The sequence below is a fragment of the Acyrthosiphon pisum genome, chromosome X, assembly GCF_005508785.2.
Source record: "Acyrthosiphon pisum isolate AL4f chromosome X, pea_aphid_22Mar2018_4r6ur, whole genome shotgun sequence".
Lineage (NCBI taxonomy): Eukaryota > Metazoa > Arthropoda > Insecta > Hemiptera > Aphididae > Acyrthosiphon > Acyrthosiphon pisum.
The window spans coordinates 57,029,736-57,053,978 of record NC_042493.1 but is presented as its reverse complement, the minus strand read 5'-3'; the positions used below and the strand labels follow the sequence as shown (position 1 = coordinate 57,053,978).

The 24,243-nt window shown below is 26.7% G+C and overlaps 1 protein-coding gene across 1 annotated transcript in view; it reads right to left on the bottom strand.

The window, feature by feature from the left end:
* Nucleotides 1–4,465: 4,465 nt before the first annotated feature.
* LOC100162056 (cytochrome P450 6k1) overlaps nt 4,466–24,243 on the bottom strand; it is a 30,433-nt gene continuing 10,655 nt past the window's right edge. Inside the window, 8 exon segments of the mRNA XM_016804867.2 lie at nt 4,466–4,985; nt 5,074–5,325; nt 5,434–5,658; nt 5,809–5,885; nt 7,066–7,366; nt 8,620–8,904; nt 9,641–9,740; nt 9,742–9,886. Of these exon segments, the coding sequence (XP_016660356.1) occupies nt 4,816–4,985; nt 5,074–5,325; nt 5,434–5,658; nt 5,809–5,885; nt 7,066–7,366; nt 8,620–8,904; nt 9,641–9,740; nt 9,742–9,873 (1,542 nt within the window). The 5' untranslated portion in view covers nt 9,874–9,886 and the 3' untranslated portion in view covers nt 4,466–4,815.

Sequence of the window (24,243 nt, the reverse complement as noted above, 5' to 3'; positions counted from 1 at the left end):
TTTCCCATTTTATTTTATACATATATAAAATAAATATTAAATACACAATATATTTATGTTATTGCATACAATTTTATTTCATATTTGCAATTTATTATAAATATTGTAATTTTTCTATAATTTTTATACATTTGTGATTCATTAAAATAAATATATTTAGTATAAATAATTCTTTTTTAACAAATGAACACAGTAAGTGCAGTAATTTATAATTTATAAATATAGGTAGGTAATATAATTTTATTTCATACTATCATAGCTTATAAGTTATAATTATACAAATAGGTAAATATAAATAATTGTATAGTTAATTAATCGATTTGTATTTTGTTTTATGTACTGTTATGAACTGTTATATTATTTATTATAATTTTTAGTTGAAATGAATGAATCTGAAACAGCTGATAATCCTCACACAACTACCTATTGAAAATTCAGCATTGAATTTAATCGAACACATAGGTAAATATAAATAATGGTATAGTTTGTTGATCAATTTGTATTTTGTTTTATGTACTATTATAAAATGTTATATTATTTATTATAATTTGTAGTTGAAATGAATGAATCTGAAACAGCTGATAATCCTCACACAACTATTGAAAATTCAGCATTGAATTTAATCGAACACATAGGTAAATATAAATAATGGTATAGTTTGTTAATCAATTTGTATTTTGTTTTATGTACTATTATAAAATGTTATATTAATATTCATTATAATTTTTAGTTGAAATGAATGAATCTGAAACAACTGATAATTCTAACACAATTGTTGAAAATTCCGTATTGAATTCAATCGAACCCATTGGTAAATATAAATAACTGTATAGTTTGTTAATCAATTTGTATTTTGTTTTATGTACTGTTATAAACGTGTAATATTATTTATTATAATTTTTAGTTGAAATGAATGAATTTGAAACAGCTGATAATCATAATACAACTATTAAATATGCAGGGAAAAATTCAGGTAAATATAAATAATTAAAACTTATAAAAGTTTATTCATCAATGTTTTATTTTTATTTTTTATATACCATATTTTTATTATAATTAATAGATGGTTATGAAGATCTCAATGTTAATACTGAACTTAAATCATTAGACCCTATGCATTTTATTGAAATTGGACTAAACTTAACACCGGAAGAAAAAATATCCATTATCAGAAGAGGACCTTTTCAACCTGAAAAACATGAACTTACAGGGAAAAATTACCCCCAAGAACATGGTCATCGGTTCAATACTAATCAGTATTATAGAGTTTCACATACTGGTGAGCGAATCAAGCGTGATTGGTTAAGTTTTAGTGTAAGCAATAGTTGAATGTATTGTTTATACTGTATGTTTTTTGGAAGAAATAAACAGAGATCATGGACAGTTGATGGGTTTCATACTTTCATGCTTGGCAAAGGTTACAGGATATTAGTTTTAAGTTAAAACAAAACAAATCTTAAAAACTATTCAATATTATATTCAACTAATAACCTTTAAAATTAAGTCTAGTCACTACTATTTTCAGTTTCTTTTTTGTTAGATTCGTTATATTTGCAGTCTCAATTTCAAGCTTCTGGAGGTAACTCAGTTGATGATACTTTACTCTGATGTCTTAATCTGGTTATTACTAAGTCAGATATTATCAAAAGAAAGTTGAATAAATCTGTATTTGTGTTAATATAGATTGACATTATTACCAAAGACAAATGTTTCAAATAATCTAGTCAGTGTATGATCTAACAAATGTTGAAGCAGAAAAAAAGATTTTATTCACTAATTTCTATGCCTTCAGAGTAAAATCTTTCTTTTACCAAACCAATGAGATCATAAGAAGGATAAATATTAGCTCCACATGACCACATTGTTTGACCCCAAGGCTAGTTTTATGATATTCGTCTTTTGTCATGCGTGTATCAACTATAAATGCTAGAGCTTTATCTTCGGTTTAAGGCATAACAGTTTTAGAACAATTTTGATACATTTTTCTAATTTTAATTGCTTTACACGGAGATTACTCAGTTATTTGTAATACTATGTAAGCAGCTACACGTTTACCTTCAGAGTACAAAGTACTTTTTTTAGCTCAAATTAATGTCTCACTTGTTGTCGTTTTCCTTAAATGTTCAGTTTCTCTACATTTGAACGTTCACTAAAATATTAGTGTATAAATATAATGTAAATATATCTTCTTAGTTCATGATGTAAACATTATTTCAAATTTATCCATAGAATATATAAAAAGGATAAAAACAAAATTTTCTTATTATGTTTTTTTGAAACAAACAACTAGCATGGCTTTGGCGGCTTGGTCAATTTGAAAAAAAGCTATTTTTATTACACATGATGATTTTATTGGCTGCTATAGTGCTATGATGACATATTTTCACAAAACAAAATTATTTTTTTAATTCCTTGCAATTCAAAAGACAAGACAATGTCCATGATTCAATATATTTCCAAACCATGAAAAAGTTTTAGTTTTTTCTTGATATAATTTAAATTGACAACAATTTTGAAGGGAATGATTATTAATTATTATGCTTATATTTTAAAAAGTTCATCATAAATATTTTAAAATTATTATAGTTGTTAAAAAAACATTTGATTACCTATCTAGTTGTTTAATAGATAGTAGGTCGCAAAGACACTTTTAGTTCTTCTTTCATCATGATTCATGACTAATAAAACCAGCATAATACACATGAACGGTTTTATTGTTGAAATTAAAGCAATTTGACATTAGGTACCTACGCTTTTTAGATTCAGAGCGGAGCGATGAATGTATTGATTTTACAATGATGTGTTTTATTTTTTGTGTGTGTGTACACGATAAGTAGTCGAAATAATACTTCGATTTTCAACTTCCGTATCTTGTTCGATGGGAAAGTGAATATTATTGGTGCATTAGGGAGGTCAAAATTCCCAGTAGTTTTCAAAAGCGCCGGGAAAAACAACATAAAAATTAAGGAAAAACGGGAAATTTTACGCAAAATCAATTTTCCACAAAATCGATTTTGGTATTTGGTGTAACTCTATAACAAATGAACGTATTTACATGACATTTTCACTGTTCGTTAATATTTGTATTTTCTATATACGATTAAGTATTTTGATTTGTTTTGAACTGTTTAGGAATATTTTCTGTTTCCAATTTTATTAGTTTTTTTTTCTATGAATATCAATAAAACTTTATTTGTTTGGTAAAAAAGGCTTAAAAATTTAATACAAAGCACCTACTATATTATTACAACGACATTTGAAAAATATTAAAAATCTTTAGTCACAGTTTTTATTTATAAGCATTTAGAGTTCAAATCTTGATAAATCACGAAAATTAGCAAATTATTTTGAGTTAAGAATTCATAAAAATTTTTCTTTTTAAATCTAAGGTTTGAAAATGTAATGCAAGATTCCTCATAAGTTTGTCTACCTTTATCAAAAAAAAAAAATGTCTGAAAGCAAATCAAATTAATTTTTATGAGCGTTTGAAATTCATATTACAATATTGGATATTCACTCGATTTCTCATGTAGCGGTTTTGTTATTTTATTGTTATTCAAAAATCAATAATTGTAGATACATGAAAATTTTACTGAATGTTTATATTTCCATTTTCTATAAACCATAACATTTTGAAAATATTTTGACTCCTTTTGGTTTGTTTACGGACATAGTCAGTCTTCAATTTTTTTAGTTTTTTTTCTTTAAATATGAATCAAATTTTATTTCTTGGGTAATAAAGCGTGAAAATTTAATCCAAGGCTCCTCATATATTGCTTAAATATCAGTTGAAAAATATTAATAATACATATTATGCGCAATTTTTTTTTATAACCATTTAATGTTATATTTTTGACAACATTTATCAAATTTAAAATTTAAAAATGATTTTGTAGTTAAAAATGTATAAAATGTTCAACTTTTATAGCTAAGGATTGAAAGCTTACAACAAGAGTCCACATAAGTAGGTTATTCTGTAACCAAAAATGAAAAAAATCTCAAAAATGTAAATAACGGTATTTTTATACCTATTTATTTTATATTTAAATTTGGAGGAAATTAAATATTAAATAACCAATAATAACGATTTTATTTTGTTTTAATTTTATAATATTAATTCAACTTACCGGCTACCGTATTAATAATAAGTAATAACAATATAAATATAATATAAATCCATAATATATCCACACTGACATACCATCACCGCTCAGAATCATTTATCTTATACAATGATATTATATCATTGAATTAAAATGTAATACTATCCATTATATAGTGACCCACTTGAAACCTGTATAGCAGAGCAAAATCCACTTACCCACCTTTTTTAAATAGAAGTTATAGTTTAAAAAAAAATATTTCTTTCATTCAAAATTGGTTGAATTTTCATTACTAATGTTAAAGATATTAGTAATATATAAACTTAACTAAATTTAGCAGTGAATTGATACAAAAAGTCAACAAAAAGATCAACAATTAGTTTTAATAATTTCATATGAATTGTTAATAATCTCTAAAATAGTTTATAACAGGAAAAAACAAGAAGTTCTAACTGTGGACCGCAGTTCTCTCTTCAACAATATTAAAGTAACACAAAATTTAACATATTATATAAATAAACAAAAAAATATTTAAAACCAGTAATAAGTATATAAAAATAATATCTATTTTAATTAAAAAAAGGATAAATACGTCACATCTACAATAGCAATAGACAAAACTGAGAAATAAACTATTATCTTTAGTTTCCAATAAATTTAACACAGCCCAATAATTTGTTAAATGTTAAGTAGTTGGCCAAACCGTTTTTTTTTATGCACTCAATTTATTGAATGATAGCCTTATACCATCCTTTGCCTTAAGCAACATTGAATGCTTGCTGTATTCATAAGGCACAGTCATTTCCTTACTCAGATCAATTGAAAAATCTTTTAAGAGATGCACCATTCCTCTCTTTGTACTCATCAAGGCAAATCGTAGACCTAATAAAACATATAGAAGAACTTAAAACATAATGCTATTACAACTTTAATAGGTGTATTGATGGACACACTTATATAAAACACATACCAATACAATTTCTTGGCCCAGTTCCAAATGGTAAAAAAACATAATGCGAACGTTTAGCTTTCTCTTCTGGAGAAAATCGATATGGTTCAAATTTATAAGGATCTGGATAATATTCTGGATCATAGTGTAACCCAATGACAGGTATTTGAACGGTCATACCTTTTTTCAGTAATAAGTTGGAATCAGGCAACGTATAGTCTTGGGTACTTACACGTTCTAATTGTGCTACAGGTGGATGCATTCTCAAGGTTTCTAAATAGATATAAATTAGTATTTATTTTTTTTTATACACCAAATAGATATGATATTGATTTTGATTCCTGTTTACAATTTTATCCAAGCGACTAGCATGATACATACCCATCAATACCATGTCTAATAAAGGCATTTCTTGCATGGCTTCATAAGTGCATTTGCCATTGAATCGTTTTAAGACTGAACATATTTCTTCTCTTAGTTTATCCTGTATGGTTTGATTGATTGCCAACTCATAACATGTGAAAGTCAACAATGTACTTGATGTCTCAAACCCAGCAATTAAAAACAATACAGATTGAGCAACCACTTGAGCTTCAGTCAAAACATCTGAAATCAACCAAAATTCGCATATTTTTAGTAGTTGGTATAAGTTTTCTGATAATTATATGAAGCATTTTTTGTGTTGGTGTAATAGATATTTATTATTTTTTTTTTAATAAAACACAGTATTTAGTAAAAACTTAAAAATGTATTTACCTTCTTTTGATTTGGTTTTGTCATTTTTATCTAAATCAGTTTCACTATCCAGTAATAACTGCAAGAAATCGTTCCGCCTTAAAAAAAAATATAAGAGAAAATAATTTTATGTATTTTTAATTGTTTTTCTATCATTTATAAATTATAAACATAAATAATTAATTATAAGTTAAAACACTGGTGTTTCATACTATGATGTAAAACTTGTTAGGCATTTTATTTATAATACTTTATACATTTTGAGCAGTAGAGTTAATAATAACAGTTAATATTGAAGTACATTAATTAATATAAAAAAATCTGAATTTTAAAATTATATTGATTTTAATTGTAATTAAATTACAATACTTTTTACAAGTAAGAATGATTAATAATTAGTTATAACTAAAAACCAGTTTTAATTACGTTAAAAATATGTCAAAATGGCAATGCAGATATATCAAAATTTCGGTATAAATATGTTCAAATTGCAATGGAAAATACATTAAAGTTACATAATAAAAATCATAAAACATATAATTGTTAATTACTTACTTAAATAACATAACAAATTAGGACATAAACAAATTACAGAATTATAATTATATATAGTATTTAAATATTAAAATATATTAGTTTTCTGAATAATTTATAATTATATACATATCTAAATTATTTTTGAAAATTGTATCATCTGTTACTTAAAATATATTTATATAATGATAAAGTACTTCTACATCTACACATGTTATAGGTGCATATTTTAAATAATTTATTTAATAAATATTAATGTTTTATCTAAATTAACATTTTGAATTTCTGCCATTATCTCAGAGTAAGTTTTAACAGTTTTATATCTTTCATTTTTTTCTAAGATATATTTAAATTTTTATTCCTATTGGGACCTAGAATACGTTGGCCAATCAATTATTATTATTGATGTATTAATAATATCATATTACTATATTAGCATATCTATAGAACGTTTCTCTACTATAAGAAAAACTAAAATGTGAAAATTTACATTGTAGTTATATTGGTATTGTAAAATTTCCTATGATATAATAATTTGTATATTTTATCATGTGAAGTATACAAAATTGCAAACAATTTCAATATAAAATTAAATAGGAAAAAAATAGTCCAATTTGTGTACACATTTGATCAGATTTTATTTACCTAATATCAATTTAGAGTTGCAATATCTATTAAATCTGGTCTTTAGTTATAATAAATTCATGTTTTAGATTTAAAAAGTATAAATGACAATGTACATACTTTTGACCCGTAGACTTTCTGCATTTCTTTGCTTCTTTGATCACATTAGCTAAGAATTGTATCACTTCCATGTTAAAAAAAGATAATGGAACAAATCGAGCAATGCCAGGCATGAAGAGTAGTACTATATACAGGGTTAGACGTTTCATGATACTCAAGCTAGCAAATTTAGATACACGACTTGCAAAACCGCCATTTACATCCTTCAATGAGTTTGATTCCACGCCAAATGCACAAGTTGCAATAACATCCAACGTGAATTTGCCAAAAAAATCTTTCATTTCTAAATCATAACCTTGTTCTGTAAACCAAATTTACATCAAATTAATTGTATTGCATATTAAAAGGAAAATGGTTAATATTTATCAGAATAAATGACCTGGAATATACTCCCCTAAATAAATAAATCAACACAGATGTTAATCAATATTATTACTATTACCAAATCTAAAGATTTATAACGGCTCAAGCTTTATTTTTAATACCAGGATAAATTAATAATATAGACATAATAAACATTAAACACATTAACTAAATAAGCTATCAAATTAAATACTTTAATAAAATATTAATTAGAGCACATAAACATCTGGGAACATGAAATATAATTTCTTAATCCCTATTGTAATCATTCTATTTCGCTATTTTAAGAGGACGTAACACAGGTATTTGTTATCTCCATATTGCAACTACGTAACATAGCAAATTTATGCTCAGCAGATTACGTTTAGTTTCGTTAGTTTAAAAATTAGAGTGAATCGACCTGTTATGAAACTATCGATGGTAAGAACATTATCTGTGTTTATATGTGGGTTTCTATATGATAGTTCAATTATTTAGCAAGTTTTGAGTATATAATATAGCATAAATTAAAAATGCTCATAACTCACTTAAAAACTGAATTATTGTAAGAAAACACCCATACAAACACAGATATTGTTCTTATCATCAAGTTTCATAATAAGTCAAATCGTTCTAATTTCTAAACTAACAAAGTTGAACGTGATCTGCTGTGTGTAAATTTGCCATGTTACGCACTTGTAAAACGGAGATAACAAATGCCTGTTATGTCCTCTTAATAGGTACCTATATTTAAAGAATAAATATATGTAATAAAATAAACAATCTCATATAACCTAAAACGAGACACTTTTATTTTCACATTAACACGTTCACCGCCCAAGACCTTTTTGAAAATCTTAGGACAAACCCAAACGTAACATTTATTTCGATTATCTCGCTATCTCATGACACTAAAAAAACCACGTACACCGTTAGATGGCGTAGGTAGCGCTTAATAAAACCATTATGCTGTGATATTAATTGTTTGAAGAAACCCAAGCCCACGATAAATAATTGAAAATCATATTCCGAGTGTCACATATTATGTATGACATGGGTTTTTTTAAAGACACCCCATGTCTCACATATGTGACACGTGGCGGTGAACGTGTTAAATTGCTATAATCATTTAAAACACAAAAATAGAAGTAATCAATCAAACCTTTGTATTTTATAAGAACAAATTATGACAAATTTTATTTTTATAATTACCGCTTTTAATATTTTCATTTAGAAAGTCACTCATATTATTACAACAAACATCTACAAGATGCTCCATAGTTCTAAGTTTGCCTGAAGTAAATGCTGGCGTTAATTGACCTCTCATTCGTTTCCATTTAGAACCTTTAAGATTAATCAACATTTCAGTAATATATTCAGATGTTCGAAATCTCATTGTTTGACGGTCCGTAAAATGATTAAAATCTTTAATCATGATACATTTGATTATTTCTGGGTCAAGGATAACCAAAGATGCTCGGCGACCAAGATAATATCCTAAAATCAAAGAAAAAAATTATTTTTTTATAGGAGTTTGACATTTTACATACCTATGTCATATTGTCATGTACTCGTGTACAATGGTAAGTTAATATAATACAGTGAGTTCCGCTTAATGTGATCACTTTAGTGCAGGTAATTTTGATCCTATTAATCATAGCATTCAGTAAATAATTTTTTTTTTTTGTCACAAAACTTTATTAATATGTATAGTTGAAATAAAATAAAAACTATATTAATAAAACAATACATTTTTCTAATATTTCCAAATAAATAAGTAAATATTTTTTTCTATTATTAATAAATCATTTTGATTGTCTGATATGTTAGAAAAAAATTTGAACAACGCAAACTATACAACAACTATCCTGAACAAGTGAACCATACAACATAGAACAATACACTGGTGTAATGTAATGCTTCAAAAATACAATTTAATTGTATACCAGATGTTGATCATTCAACTCAATTAGTTTTAAAAACATTAAATGAATAAAAATTGTTAATTAAAGTGTTGAAATTATTTGGTACAGAGTGATTCTAATAAGAGGTCAATTTAACATTAGAAATATAATATTTGGTTAGTGACTAATTTTTGATTCCAATAAACAGTTGATTCCATAAATCACATTAAGTGGAATTCACGGTATGTCATAATTTACAATACTTTATGTTTTTATAAATAAGTAATTAAACAAAAATAAAGTAATTCACAGTTAAATGGAATACAAACCAGCATATCTATGTCCTTTGAACTTGAAATACATGTCTCTATGAAACTCATGGAAAGATTTTTTGAAAAGAACACGTTCCTTTGCGTTACCAAAAAAAAAAAGTTGGTTCCAAGTGATACACTCCCAATTTTTTCCAGTAGCTGTATATATTTCTATAATATAAATACACGGCAGTGAATAGAACAACTATTGCACAAGTTGTGTATACAAATATTATTTCCTTTGAAATCATTTTGAATGGAATTCTAAAACATATGTTTAAGTAGGCATAATTAAAGTAACATTTAAAATTAATAAATTTGATCATAACAAGAAAGTAATATATCAACACAAAAGAATTGTTCAAAAGTTGAGTGAACATTATCTTACAGTCGCATAATATTATAATATTAATATAGGTAATACAATTACTGCTACTCAAAAGCCTGCATTTTGCTATAAGAAAATTTCTTTGAAAAATGAACGCATCATCGAGATACCAATATTAAATTTAGAACTAAATTGTATTGGAAAATTGGACATATTATTATATGATATAAGTAATAATCATTAATAATAATTACAATCCACAGTCAATATAAAGTAGGTATTATAAAGGAAAAAAGCACCACTACGACGAGGTGGGATTAAAATTAGGTGCTATGATCAAAATATAGACGTCAAAATCATTATGATATTGGACGGTTTTTACACCTACCTACCTACAAAACGGTAGTCCACGGTACTTTGTCACAACTTGTCCTGTGACAAATGTTAACGAAACGAAGACTCTCTTTCAGACAAACTGGATTTATCGACAATTCAGTCAATTTTCTAAGTCATTTCAGTCGTCGAACAACATTATCTTAATCGCGTCGTATAGCTGGTGTAGAGCCGCTGAAGAATCGTTTAATCCACAGACCGTCGTCGATACGTAATAACACAGAGTAAAAGTAATAATAACGTCGAGACAGACACATCTCTTCTGTACGTGCGTACAGACTGGTGAGTGGTGACTACCGACAATAACATGTAATAATAGTAAGTAGTAACAACAGAACAATTATTATTATTACTATTACTATTACGATTATTTAATTAATAATAGACTGATAATATATAATAATATTATTGAGTGAGTCTGCAGTTGTTGTAGTGGCGGACTCACGTTCGCATGATAAATATAAAATGATAATAACGGCGATAAGCCGATAACAGTAATAATGTTACGACGTATTATGTAAATAATCTAAGACCGTGTGTAAAAACGTCTGTTATCAGGAAAAATAATTTTATGAAAGTGCGCGACTCGAACGGTGGTCAAAATTTTGTATCCGAGTATCGGTTTCCTTGTCCAATTGGTTCAGGAATTCAAGATAGAATAATATTATAAATTATAATTATTAAAAATGACTGTTTTTACTTATTATAACATATTTTATAATTTATTGTACAGTGGCCACTATATTTAATATTGCTATACCTATAAGGTATTTATATAGGTAGGTACCTAGTTGGTACATACTATATCTAATATTAGTATATTACCACAGATTATATAAACAATTATATTATATTATATTATTATTATTTTATATAATCTGTGATATTACTCTGTGACTTCTAAAGTACATCTAACACCTATGATAATTTTGTCTCTGTACAAGTCCGCCGAAACTAACTTTTTACTAATTATTGTTATTATTTAATATTCTATTGTTGTTTCTACCATAGGTACTTATAGGCGGATATTTTCAATACTTTTCGAGTTGGCTTATATTAAAAATGATTTACTGCATATCAAAGCCTCTCTCAGTGTTAGTAAAAATCATCTCACCTTAAACACCATGAAAAACCAAAGAGTGATTTATTTTAGATAGGTAACGCATGTCCTCTTCCTATATCATATACCAGCGTGACAGGTGTGAAATGATTATTGTATATTTGTATAAGTATTTATTAGCAAATATTACCTAAAAAAGAGATAAGAAAAATAGATGGATGAAAACTTTGTTAATCACTGATTTTTTTTGTAAAATTGTACATTTGTATCTAAAGATACTTATTTTTATTCAACAATATTTTAATTGCAAGTTACTACTTAGTATGTTTGAGGAAGGATAATTTATCTGTTTGTGCCTACGTATTTAGAGGGCTTAGCCCCACAAACGCCCAAATATCCTCCAATGGGATAGATACCTTACTTTGAATTATTTATTATGACTTGCCTACTATTCATCGTTTTATCCATTTTTATGAAACAACTTATATGATTAAAGATAGAATGTTTATGACCTGAACACTTTCAAAGATATTACACTAACTTACAATACGTATATTGAATAATTATTATTGTAAGTGCAGTGTGTATAGATTCATTAATTATAATTTACAAAATTAAAAAATGGTAGGTATAGCTACAGTTTGATGTAAAAGTTTTCTTTGAAATCTAAATTTTATTAGACAAATTACCAATAATTTACAAAAATTACAAAAAAATAAATTCATATTATATTAATTAATTAAGTAAGTAAAAATAAAAAAAAATAATTACAACTAAAAATTACAAATCGTATTTATATATTCTGAATAAGGAAGGTGTGAATAAAGTTTTTAGCATTGTATAGGATTGAAGGAAGTAAGTGCAAAAGTCATCAACATCCTGTTTATGGTTATTATCTTAATTTATTGTGGATATTTTTCGTACCTATGTATGAAATAAACATAGGTATAAATAATTATTACTTGTCTGTACATGGGCGTAGTCAAAGAGGTAGGGACGGATCCAGGGGGGCCTTGGGGCCCAGCCCCCCAGACATATTAGTTTTCCAATTTTCATAGAGGAATTTACATGAACATTGACTTAATAAATAATAATTGACCGTTTTAGAAAAAGCGACAATATGAAAAGATGTTTTAGATTTTGTCATTTAATATAATATAATTATTAATTGATTCATTTCATCAATATTATACTAATATTGGGAAAAAAATGTAATTTAGAATAAAGTGTATATTGTAATATTGTATTTGTGTTATAAACAACTTGTTGCCCCGCCCAAATCTTTGCTCTGGGTCCGTGCCTGCAAAGGGGGGGGGGGTGTATAAGTGTATTTATATGTAAACAGTTCAACCTCCAAATAACATTTAACACAAGAATAAATATGTACCTATTTAGTAATATTAAAATTATAATTTATCATATCATATTTTAATACCTTTGTACCTATTTAGAAACATACACTTGCAAAAACACACAAAAATAATGTATAGGTAGATAAGATGCTATTTTCCGGGAAATCGTTTGAATCATCGGGTTTGAAAACGGAAGAAAACCTTCAGAAATCAACAAATCGTTGAATTAGAAATAAACAATTATTATAAGTTAATACCAACATAAATATATAATGTGATTACTGATTACTATTTATAAAGCTCTCGTAATTCATATTTACAACCGATAGTATTGTGACGAAATATACCGAAAACAGCAAAAACCTTTTAAACTTAAATTACAAAATATAAGTTTGTGCCTATGTTATATGCTTCAAAAATATTATTTTAAATACGTAATAATAATAGCTATTGACATTACGAGTTAAGGTGATTTCATACCGTGATTTTCTGTTTTTGTCTAACACACGCGCGACATAGGATTTTAGACGGATTCTTTGCCAAACATACTAATTTATCTAATGAAGCGATTAGAATTATAAAAACAAATTTGAATTTATCATCAAATCTTCTTGCAATCACTTTCCCACAATTTTGATTTTAGCTTCTCCAAAAATTGAAATATAAAAATGTTTAAATACTCTTTTTTAATATGACTTTTTCTAGAACTTGGGGGAAAATAACAAAAATTCGGGAAAGTCAATTTCAAGTATACTTGACGATAAATTCAAATCTGTTTTCAGAATTCTTATCGCTTCATTCGATCAAATGGTATTTTTGGCAAAAAACACGTCTAAAATACTATGTTGCGCGTGTGTTAGACAAAGATTAAAAATCACCGGGTGGAATCCCCATAACGACATTATCATACAATACGTTTTTCAAACTACATAATATTATAAGGAATATTGAAATGTACAATGTATATTACAGATATTATTGTACATACTAAATAGTTCATAGGAAACGGCTGGTACAAAAGACACCAACTTGTTTAAATAATATATTGAATGTAATAAAATTCATAAAATTATGAACAATAATAAAACAATATTCTAATGATCATTGGTATTTGATTCTAATTTATTATCTCAAACGTAGAGTGAAACAAATAGTGGGTACCTACATAATATTATGTCACGGAAGTATTTCAGGTGGCAGATTTTTGAATACGTAATATATTTTGTAGTAGGTACGCGATATTTTACTATATACCTAATTTTTCAACTTTTTTCTTTGCTTAAATTTGTCGCTAGAACTGCATAGTGGTAGGCTGGGCCGGATATAGGGGGGGGGGGCACGGGGCCCAGGCCCCGGGGCCCCCACAAAATGATTACCTTTTTTTTTTTTCCTATTTTTTTTTTAAGTTTGAAAATTAATTAAGTTTGAAATTATTATTGTCTGCCACAAATCTGGTCAATATATATTCTGAAGATTTGGAATCAACTTTAGGGGACGAATTACTGCAGTTTAATAGTTTGGTTAATTTACGTCAAAAAGATTGTAGAAAAGAAGAATCGTGGGAATTATTTTTGTTCAGGATACTACCTATGCGAAGACAATTTAAAAGTTACCTTTCCAATTAATGTAGACATTGCTCTGCGTATGTACTTGGTGTTAATGGTGGCAAACAGTAGTGGAGAACGCTCGTTTTCAAAAATGAAACTTATAAATATAGATTGAGAACTACAATGACATAAAATCGTCTAAACAACAACTTAACCATTTAAAGTATCGAAAGTGATGTACTTAGGTCCTTGGACTTTGAAGTTGCCATCAAACAATTTTCTATTAAGAAGTCAAGAAAAGTGTGTTTATTATAAATAACTTGTACATTATATTTCTTTAGTATTTTATTTTAGATTCTGAGTGGAATGATGAATGTATTGATTTTACAATGATGTGTGTTTTTTTATTTTTTTTTTTTATTTTTGTGTCTGTCATCACCTTATAGGACAGTAAAAATGCTTGGATTTTCTTCAACAGTACCTTTTCTGATAGGAAAGTGAATCTAGTTGGTACTTTGGGGGGTCAAAAGTGAAATTTTTCTAATAGTTTTCAAAAGCGCCGTGAAAAACAAAAGAAAAATTAAGGAAAAACGGGAATTTTTACGCAAAATCTGTTCTCGAGAAAATTGATTTTGGTTTTTGGTGTAACTTTAAAACGAATGACTGTAGATACATAACATTTTGTCTACAAGAAAGTCAAATTAAATTTTTATGAGCGTTTGAAATTCATATTTTTACAACATTTGATATTCGCTCGATTTCTCATGTGACGATTTTCTTATTTTATTGTAATTAAAAAACGAATGACTGTAGATACTTGAAAATTTCACTGAATGTTTATATTAGCATTTACTATATATAATAAAATGTTGAAAATAATTTGACTCTTTTTGAGCTGTTTACGGACATTGTAAGTTTTCAATTTTTTTAGTTTTTTTTTTTATAAATATCAATTAAGTTTTATCTATTGGGCTAAAAAGTGTAAAAAATTAATACAAGGCTCCTGATACATTGTTACAATAGCAGTTGAAAAATATTAAAAATACATAGGCACAATTATTTTTTATAAGCATTTGAAGTTGAAATTTTGTCAAAATTTATCAAATTTAAAATTGAATAATTATTTTGTAGTTAAAAATTTATAAAATGTTCAACTTTTATATCTAAGGATTGAAAATTTAAAACAAGATTCCACGTAAATATTTAATTCTGTTACCAAAAATTCTATGAAATACATAAGCACAGTTTATTTTAGAGAATAACTCTCATTAATATAATTTTAAAGTTTTGAAGCATGTAGATCAACTAAAAATTCTTATATTTCAATCTTGTGTGGGCCCTGGGGCCCCCACAACCTTAAATCCGGCACTGGTGGTAGGTACTTAGATCTGATCAATCGTTGGAATAGCCAATTTTCACGAAAGCGATTTGGAATCAGGTTTTCTAGTTGCTTCTATTATAATTCACATTATTCAATATTGCAGTATCACGTCATCACATTAAACGATAATAGTAAAATTTAATTCAAGGTAACTTTATATCTTTATCTACTATGTAAGTAGGTACATACCATGATATATTATTAGTTATTACTTAATACTTGTTATGTTTTATATGATAATGTAATTTACTTAATACTATAATGTAGCCAGGTAGTCAGGTAAGTATATAATAAGTTTGGTTTACGAGTCTTTTTTATGAATATTTCAATTGTTTGAAAAGTGATACAAACCTTGCATACTGTAATAGTAAATAATAATATAATATGTAGCAAACTTAGTGTAGGTAGTCTTTCGAATGCTGAAATATTCACTCGAAAAACTATGAATATATTATATAATGCATATATGCACCTGCTGTACCTACCTGCGTGGTCCGTAAATAATGAGGCCTACCATGCACCACGTGAAGAAAAATATCCCTTTTTGAATTAAGTTTCTAGACAGGAAACACTAAAAATGTTGTGTAAATTATAATTTGTACCTACAAGTTTTAAATCTTTTTGTTATTTATATTTATTTATTATTCTGCATGTTTGGCTTTTTCATTTGAAACTAAAAAATGTACTACCATCGAACTGGTAAACTTAGAAGCAAAAATAGATTTTATTTTTCATGTTTTGCGTGATAGCACACTTATCGGTATCTAACCTAACCATCTAAGTAGGTGCATTCAAAAATGTATACAAAAACATGTTTAAATAAAATTAAATAATTTTATATTGTGCTTATTATAGTGATATATTAGGAAGATACCAAGTAAGTATGTTTTATACGTCTAATATAGCTCCATTAAAAACTTGATTTTTTTTATTAATAATAACACTTAATGGTCAAAAATTTGATTTTATAAAACTGTTATACGATTTTCCCAAGTTTAACACCACGTAATATTATATATTATGCCATACAGTAACTTTAATACCACATTTCAGAATCATGAAACAATAATTAATTAAATATACCTAGGTAGGTATAGTGTATACGAGCTATATTTAATTTATATAATACCTAAATCTATGATTTTTCCTAATTTATATGAGTTACGACGACTGGTCGCCGCCTGACACTAAAATATAGTAATAACTAATAACTAATAAGTATTGAAATATTTAATCAAGCTAGTAAATTACTTATCCCTAATCACAATAAAATTAATCATTAATTAATATCCTGAGAAATTTTAAATCATAATTTACCTAGTACCTACCTGCATATTATTAGTTATTTATTTATTTATTTATTTTAATAATATTATAATTAGTAGAATTCAATTATTATTTATTATATAGAGAATTGTAAGTCTAACCGTTATATTCATAGAATATCGACGCTCGTTATACCTACTATGTTCGGATATTCCTAAATTACGTAAGAATCATTAATCGTTTGGTATAACCAAAAACCAATTAACCACTATAAGCAAAAAAAATATGGTTTCTTGGTTACCGTCAAATAATCATCGGTTTCAATCTCGGCCTCGGTAACCGCTCTCTTGTTTTATTGCTCCCGCTCTGGTTACGGTTTTTAACCAAAACCTTGTTTCCGTCCCTGGTCCTTAGTAACCCGTTAGACGGTCTATATTAAAACTGATTGGTAAATATTAATATAAATTAATACCTACGTATATGTGGTATGTATGGCGTTGCGGACGTATATAAATAGCCGCATGTAATACTATAATAGTATAGTTCCTATATTACATTATTGCGGACGTAACATACTCAAGTAGCTAGTACGTGTAGCCGTGTAGGTGCATTGGATTTAATACAAAATCGTATAATAATCGTATACTTCAGCTACAGCAAATAATATATTAAACTATTATAACTCGTCGGCATTTATATGTTTGGTTAAGTACCTATTTAGGCACTCAGTACTCACTATTGTATAGATACTCCTCTCGTCCAACACGTTTGCATATTGTTTATATATAGTAACCACTTGTAACTGTGTGCTAATACTAATAAAGTAATAATAGTAATAACAAGCTACTTCTAGTATATTATGTAGGTGGGCAACCGCAGTTATCAATTCACATCATAGCTGAAATATAATTTATAGACTATAGGTAATACAAATTGCATATTATAAAAATGTTACCACCCAGGACGATGCCTTTATACAGTATCTTGCACGTGACGAGTTCTCTACTTCTATACAGGGTGATTCGCCAAATATGCTGAACATAAATTTTTTTTCTTAATTTTTTTTTTTTGAATTTTTGAAATATATTTAGAGACCATATTATTTGAAAATTCTTGAAACTGTTTGTACTTCTTAAGGTGAATATCCCGCGGTGATACAAAATTCTGTTTTTTGAAAACTGTTTACTGTAAACTGATAGTGGATAATTGTTTTGAAAATGTTAATGCACTTTAATTTGGATCTTGTATTTATTATAATTTATACTTGGACCATTTTTACAAAGTATAATGTGAATAGATTGATTACTAAAATGTATAAATCCCCACAGCCCCGATATCTTCCATACTCACTATTATGTACCTATTATTCTTAGTACACAAAGTTAAATAAATAGGTATCTCAAAAACTAGGTACTCGTTTGAATTTTGATTTTAATATGTCACCTTTTTAGAAAAAAGATCCATTTAATAATTTACAGTAGAAATGAGAGGTAGGTACTGATTTAAAAAAAAACGCAAGTTTGTATCTCGTTAAATAGTACACAAAAATCTCAAGAATTTGAAAATACGGTTTTAAGTATACCTATCTATTTAAAAATTCCAAGGGTGAGTCACGCTTGGTGAATCACCCTGTATAACGCACACGCATGAATAGAAGGTCTTCGACGTAAGATAATTTTAGATCTATAATTTTGTCAAGCTTGGTGAAAGAAAACTATAAGGCGAATAATATATAAATATTATATTATATTATCAGTATACACCGCACGACCGCGTAGGTACCTACTTCCAAGAATTACATAACGTGACATGATTGTTATAGGAAACTTATACGATTTGAACACTATATAGGTAGGTACATAGGTAATAATAATTATTATCAATATAATATGTTGTGACTAGGGTTGGGGTTTTTTTTTTGAACTCGTGAGACACAAGTACACAACATTTTTTGAAATGTAATATTGCAAAAAAAATGGGATATTGACGTCCCGCTTTATTAAAAAGCGGGAATCGGGGCATTAAAAAATATAAATAAATTATAAATAGATATCTTTAATAAAGTAAAGAAATTAACAAAAAATATGATTATTCTAAAATTAATACTACTGATATTTTTCAGATCATCTTATTTTTTTCAATAGCCGAACGCAGGTATTTCCTATAATCTATAATCTTTAAAAAGTAGTTATAAAATCTAAAAACAAATAAATATTGTTTTAATGTTAGATGCTACAAATATTATGCTCCAAGTAGTAGTAAAAAAATCGGGACTTTCTTGTCCCGCTGGCTTGTAAGACGGGAAACAGGACAAAAATTAAAAAACCGCAAGAAAATCGTGACATACGGGTCCCGCTAAAAATTGAAGCGAGACGCGGGGCAAGTATATTAAAAATCGGAAATGTCCCGCCAAATCGGGACGTATCCAAACCCTAGTTGTGACGCTGCGATGTATCTACTCAAAAGTTTGGCTCGGCAAGTCAGAAAATCTAGTCTATTATGAAATATTTTATAATTTAACTCAATAAAAATTAATCATTACGTAGGTACCTACTCAATAATAATAATAATAATAAAATATTTTCAGTGTAAAATTATAGTTCATGATATTAGAATTATAAATAGTGGTGCGGCTAAAGTCAAATTGCCACCAGTTAATTATTAATTTAAAAAGTATATACCAAGTAGCTATTCATTCGGTTCATTCAACTGGGGAGATTAAGTTGGGTATGTTTAAAAGTATAGGCATGGAATACTTAGTAAAACGAAATTAAATAAGTAAATTTGTTATTTATGAAAATTAATGCGTTACTATAAAATATGTATTAATTAGGTATAGCAATTGTTTCTTTTTTTCTACCTGTTTATAAGATTTGAGTTTATTGGAGCGGTGAATGTATTGGTTTGACAATGATGTCTGTAGAGTGCAGACACTTTTTACAGTAGAAAAAATGCTCCAACCATTAACTACGACGTCAAAAGTGTATATTTTCTTGTACATTTCCAAGTAATGGAAGAAAAAATCGAAAACTTTTACTTTTGTTGTAATTAAAAAATGAATAATCATATAGATTAAAAATAGTTGTCAACATACTATGTTTCTGAATGCATTTTTAAGACATGAAAATATTATTTGAATATTTTAGCTCTTTTTGAGCCATTTATAGACATTCATTATTTTACATTTTTTTTTTATCAGTCTTAAGTAAGTACCTAAGTGAAATACAATTTTTGTTCGTGAAATGTAATACAAATATATTTAATAGAAATAATTAATCATGAACACTATATTTTTAATAGAAATAATTAATCATGAACACTATATTTTTAAAAACGTTCGCATCAAAGTCAATAGGTTTTTACCTTACGCAGGTAAATATAATTTTATTTGCCCAAACGGTAGCTAAAATGATGGCCACTCAAATGGAATATTAATTATTTGGTCAAAATTAACCACCACCCATTAAATAAGTACACAAATCCGCTTATATCTATATACCTAAAACCTTGTTTTGTTTTTCTCTTCTTTGTACAATTTATATTTGAGTATCTTAATTTGAATTTTTTAGAATAGGTATAGTAGGTACTCTTCCATTATTCCACCTCAGTATAGGATAGGGCTCATAATAATTATGTGTAAAAAAACTTTTTGAACTATAAATTGTTATTTAAAACTTTAAGCTGTATACTTTTTTAAAGTCAAATAAAAAATATATTATTATTATTATTATTAGTAGTAGTAGTAGTAGTAGTAGTAGTAGCTAGTAGTAGTAGTAGGTGTACGTTATACCTAATATTCTTATCTATTTTTATATCCGCGTTTTTGTTCATTGACAATTATAAGTAATACTTAATAGCACAATCTACAATAATAACCAACAAATAATTTGTCTTCGAAAATAAAAGGAAAATTACTGTTGACATAATTGGCAAGGTTCACCTAAAAAAAATATCTGCAGTATGATTGTGATCACTAGATTAAAAAAAAAAAAACCAATAAATAGTTAAAATAAGAGAAAATATGCATTTACGTTTATAATATACTCACGTATATGCACTATAGTTTAGTAGTCACCTACGTCATAATGGTCAGTATAGTAAGTAGTAACTAATATTTGTAATATTAAATAAATTGTGATGGAATGTAATTTCTTCCACAAAGTAATTAGTTAAATATGTGAACAATATTTTATTATATTATTGTTATTTTTATTAATGTATTTTATTATAGACTTGAATTAATTTGACTATAATATAGACAGATATTATTATATTGTGGTTGATGGTCATCATAGCTAGAGCATGTTGAAATAAGACGATCACTAATAAGTTACCATTTATTACTAAATATTAATCATGACATTTAAATTACGTAGAAATTATTTTATCAAAATACCTAGTTAGTACCTATACGTACAACCGTCAACCAATTTATTTAATTTGAGCAGCAAGTAGTACAACTTAAGAATATATAAAGTATATCATGGACTATGATATTTTGATTTATAATTGATAATCTACCTTTGTTATTATATATTAGTTATATATAATAATGAATATATAATTATATTATAATATAGTTATTTTGATTTTATATCTTTTTAATGTTATGGTATTTATAAACGTGTGAAGTTTAAAAGTTAGTTAAGTGGTTCCTTAACTATTAATGAATCTAAATTATAACGAAAAATGCGATGATCGAAATTGGAATGAGTATTGAGTAAGTATCTATTTTTTTCCAGGGCTTTGCACCCGAATGATTTATTCAGGTATTGGGTTTTGGGTGCTGCATATATTTAAACAAATGTTTTGGTTAATAGCCGTTATTATTCAGCTTAATATTGTTTAATACGGGTGTTTAGTAGTTCAGAAAAACAAAATTTTTTATAGTTATATTTTATTATGTATTTTCCTTAAATTTAATTTTTAATTGTTTAGGAAAATTATAATATTGCTATAATTAAACAAATAGTTAACTACAAAATCGAAATAACCACATAAAATATATACAAAATGATGTATCATATATTCATATATCACACAAAAATGTTTCGGATTAACCAGAATGTTTTATTCAGGTTTTAGTTAATTCAGGTGGTTTTAAATAGAACAATTTGGGTTATATGGGTTTTGGGTGTTTAAATTTTTAAGGGTGTTACGGGTTTTGGTTAATTTGGGTGCAAGGCCCTGTTTTGTTTTTGACAAAATAAAAAAAGGAGATATGTTGTTAATCATTGAAGATGGAAAAACCAATATTTTTATAGATTGTAATTTTTATAATCTGTAATAGGTATTTACAGACGGTTGTACTGGCCACGTATATTTAATTTTGTTTCTCTTTAACCGCGTTCACGAATTCATGACCCATTATCAGATGACCAAACTTCTCGTGATAAATTTGTATTGCAGACATATAATTATTGTACAGGTACTTTTTTCAATTCTATAGGATATATCCATTACATATTAATATATTATTATATTATATTTATAATACAAAATCTCTACAAATACCGAATGGCTTCTTACAGCAAGAATCTCGTCAAAGTTGTTATTGGTCGCGTGTCGGTGTCACTCATTGCAGTTGTGATAATATTTTGTTGGCCAATTCGTAGTAACAAAATGTAATTCACCGTAAGCTATCATTTCAATGATAAATTTTTTTTTTTTAATCAATTTTAAATGGTTATAAAATAAGATAAGATATAACTTTATATTTGGGTTTTGTTCTTATGAATTGTGAAGTACGTAGTTTACATTTTCGACCTGGTATAATTAGGTTAGTAGGTCAGGGGCATTATTAGAGGACTCCAACATATTATTTAAAATTCGTTACATATTTACATATTATACTAAAAATAGTACTACAAAAATATATTACTTCTTCTATTTTTTTTCACGTCTTAGTGTATGATATTATGTATTTTATATTTTACATAATTTATTACAATATATTATTATTTTAAAATTATATTTATACAATGAATAGCCAATGATTATATAGCTATTTATATAATTATACCCATCAATTTATCGAAATAAATTACATATTGAGGTTATCGAATTTATCAATATATATTAAGCTGGAGAGGTTTAGTTAAAAATGACTAGATAAATAACATCTATTAAAATATTAATTTTAATTAATATTAACTTTGTAACTTAATATTGGTTAATAATAAAATGTAATATAGGTAAGTCCATAAAAACAAGGCCCGAAAGCTTAAATTTTAATTTTGATACATATCAATATATGTAGAGTTTAAGAAATCCAAGCTTACTGTCAGCTTTAATATAACACCCACGGTAAATTCATTTAAGTTAGAAAACATGAGATCATTGTCACAATTACATTTCAGATATATGTTATTTCATAATTTTATTCATAAAAATAATACTTATTAAGACAATATATTAATTTTTTTAATTTTTATATTAATTAATAATATATTGTTATTGATTAGTAAATAATTACTAATAATACTGGCATCTGAGATTTAAATATTTGAACACATAAATTCTAATTCGTTTTATCTCATAATCTTTATATAAACCTATATATTGCGATCGATGACAATCAGACAATTTTTTCGGAAGTACGGATACAAACTTAACCCAGTGGTTCTTTCTTACTCCATTTTCCAACATTCAAATAATATAATATTATGCCGAAAAAATGAATCTATTCCAAGAAATCTGATCTTTGTCATCAGCTGTAGTTATAGATATTTAAGGTATAGGTTCTAATATAAAATATGTTACCACCGAAGTTGGCAAATCTCGACTTTCTATTAACTTTCTATACTCTTCATAGTCACTATAGATATTGATTAGTACACTCCAGGGGGACATTAACAACGAAATTAGAAACTGAAATATGATACACTGCAAGAGATTACAACTATTGTATAGCTAATATAATACAAACATCTTCTGACGTTAGATCAAATTTCTGACTACTTTATCGAAAAGTAATCGTTACCGAATCCTTATTTGAAAATGTACTATGTGCCTATGAACAACATAATTTCTTCTAATATAAGTAGGTAGGTATACAATATGAAATAGTATGGCCATATTATGGATCCTTCTATAATAGATTTGTCTATTATATTGTATAGAACATAGAGCAGGGACTGTAACCCGCGGACCAAAAATAACCGGTAATAAAACCGGAAACCTTGTGTTAATTATGAACCATGTTCATATTAATTTTTCATGTTCAAAAAACCAAACCAAAACCAGAACCTAATTTTTAAAGTTCTATTTTTTTTCTGTTTTGTTGGTTATATAT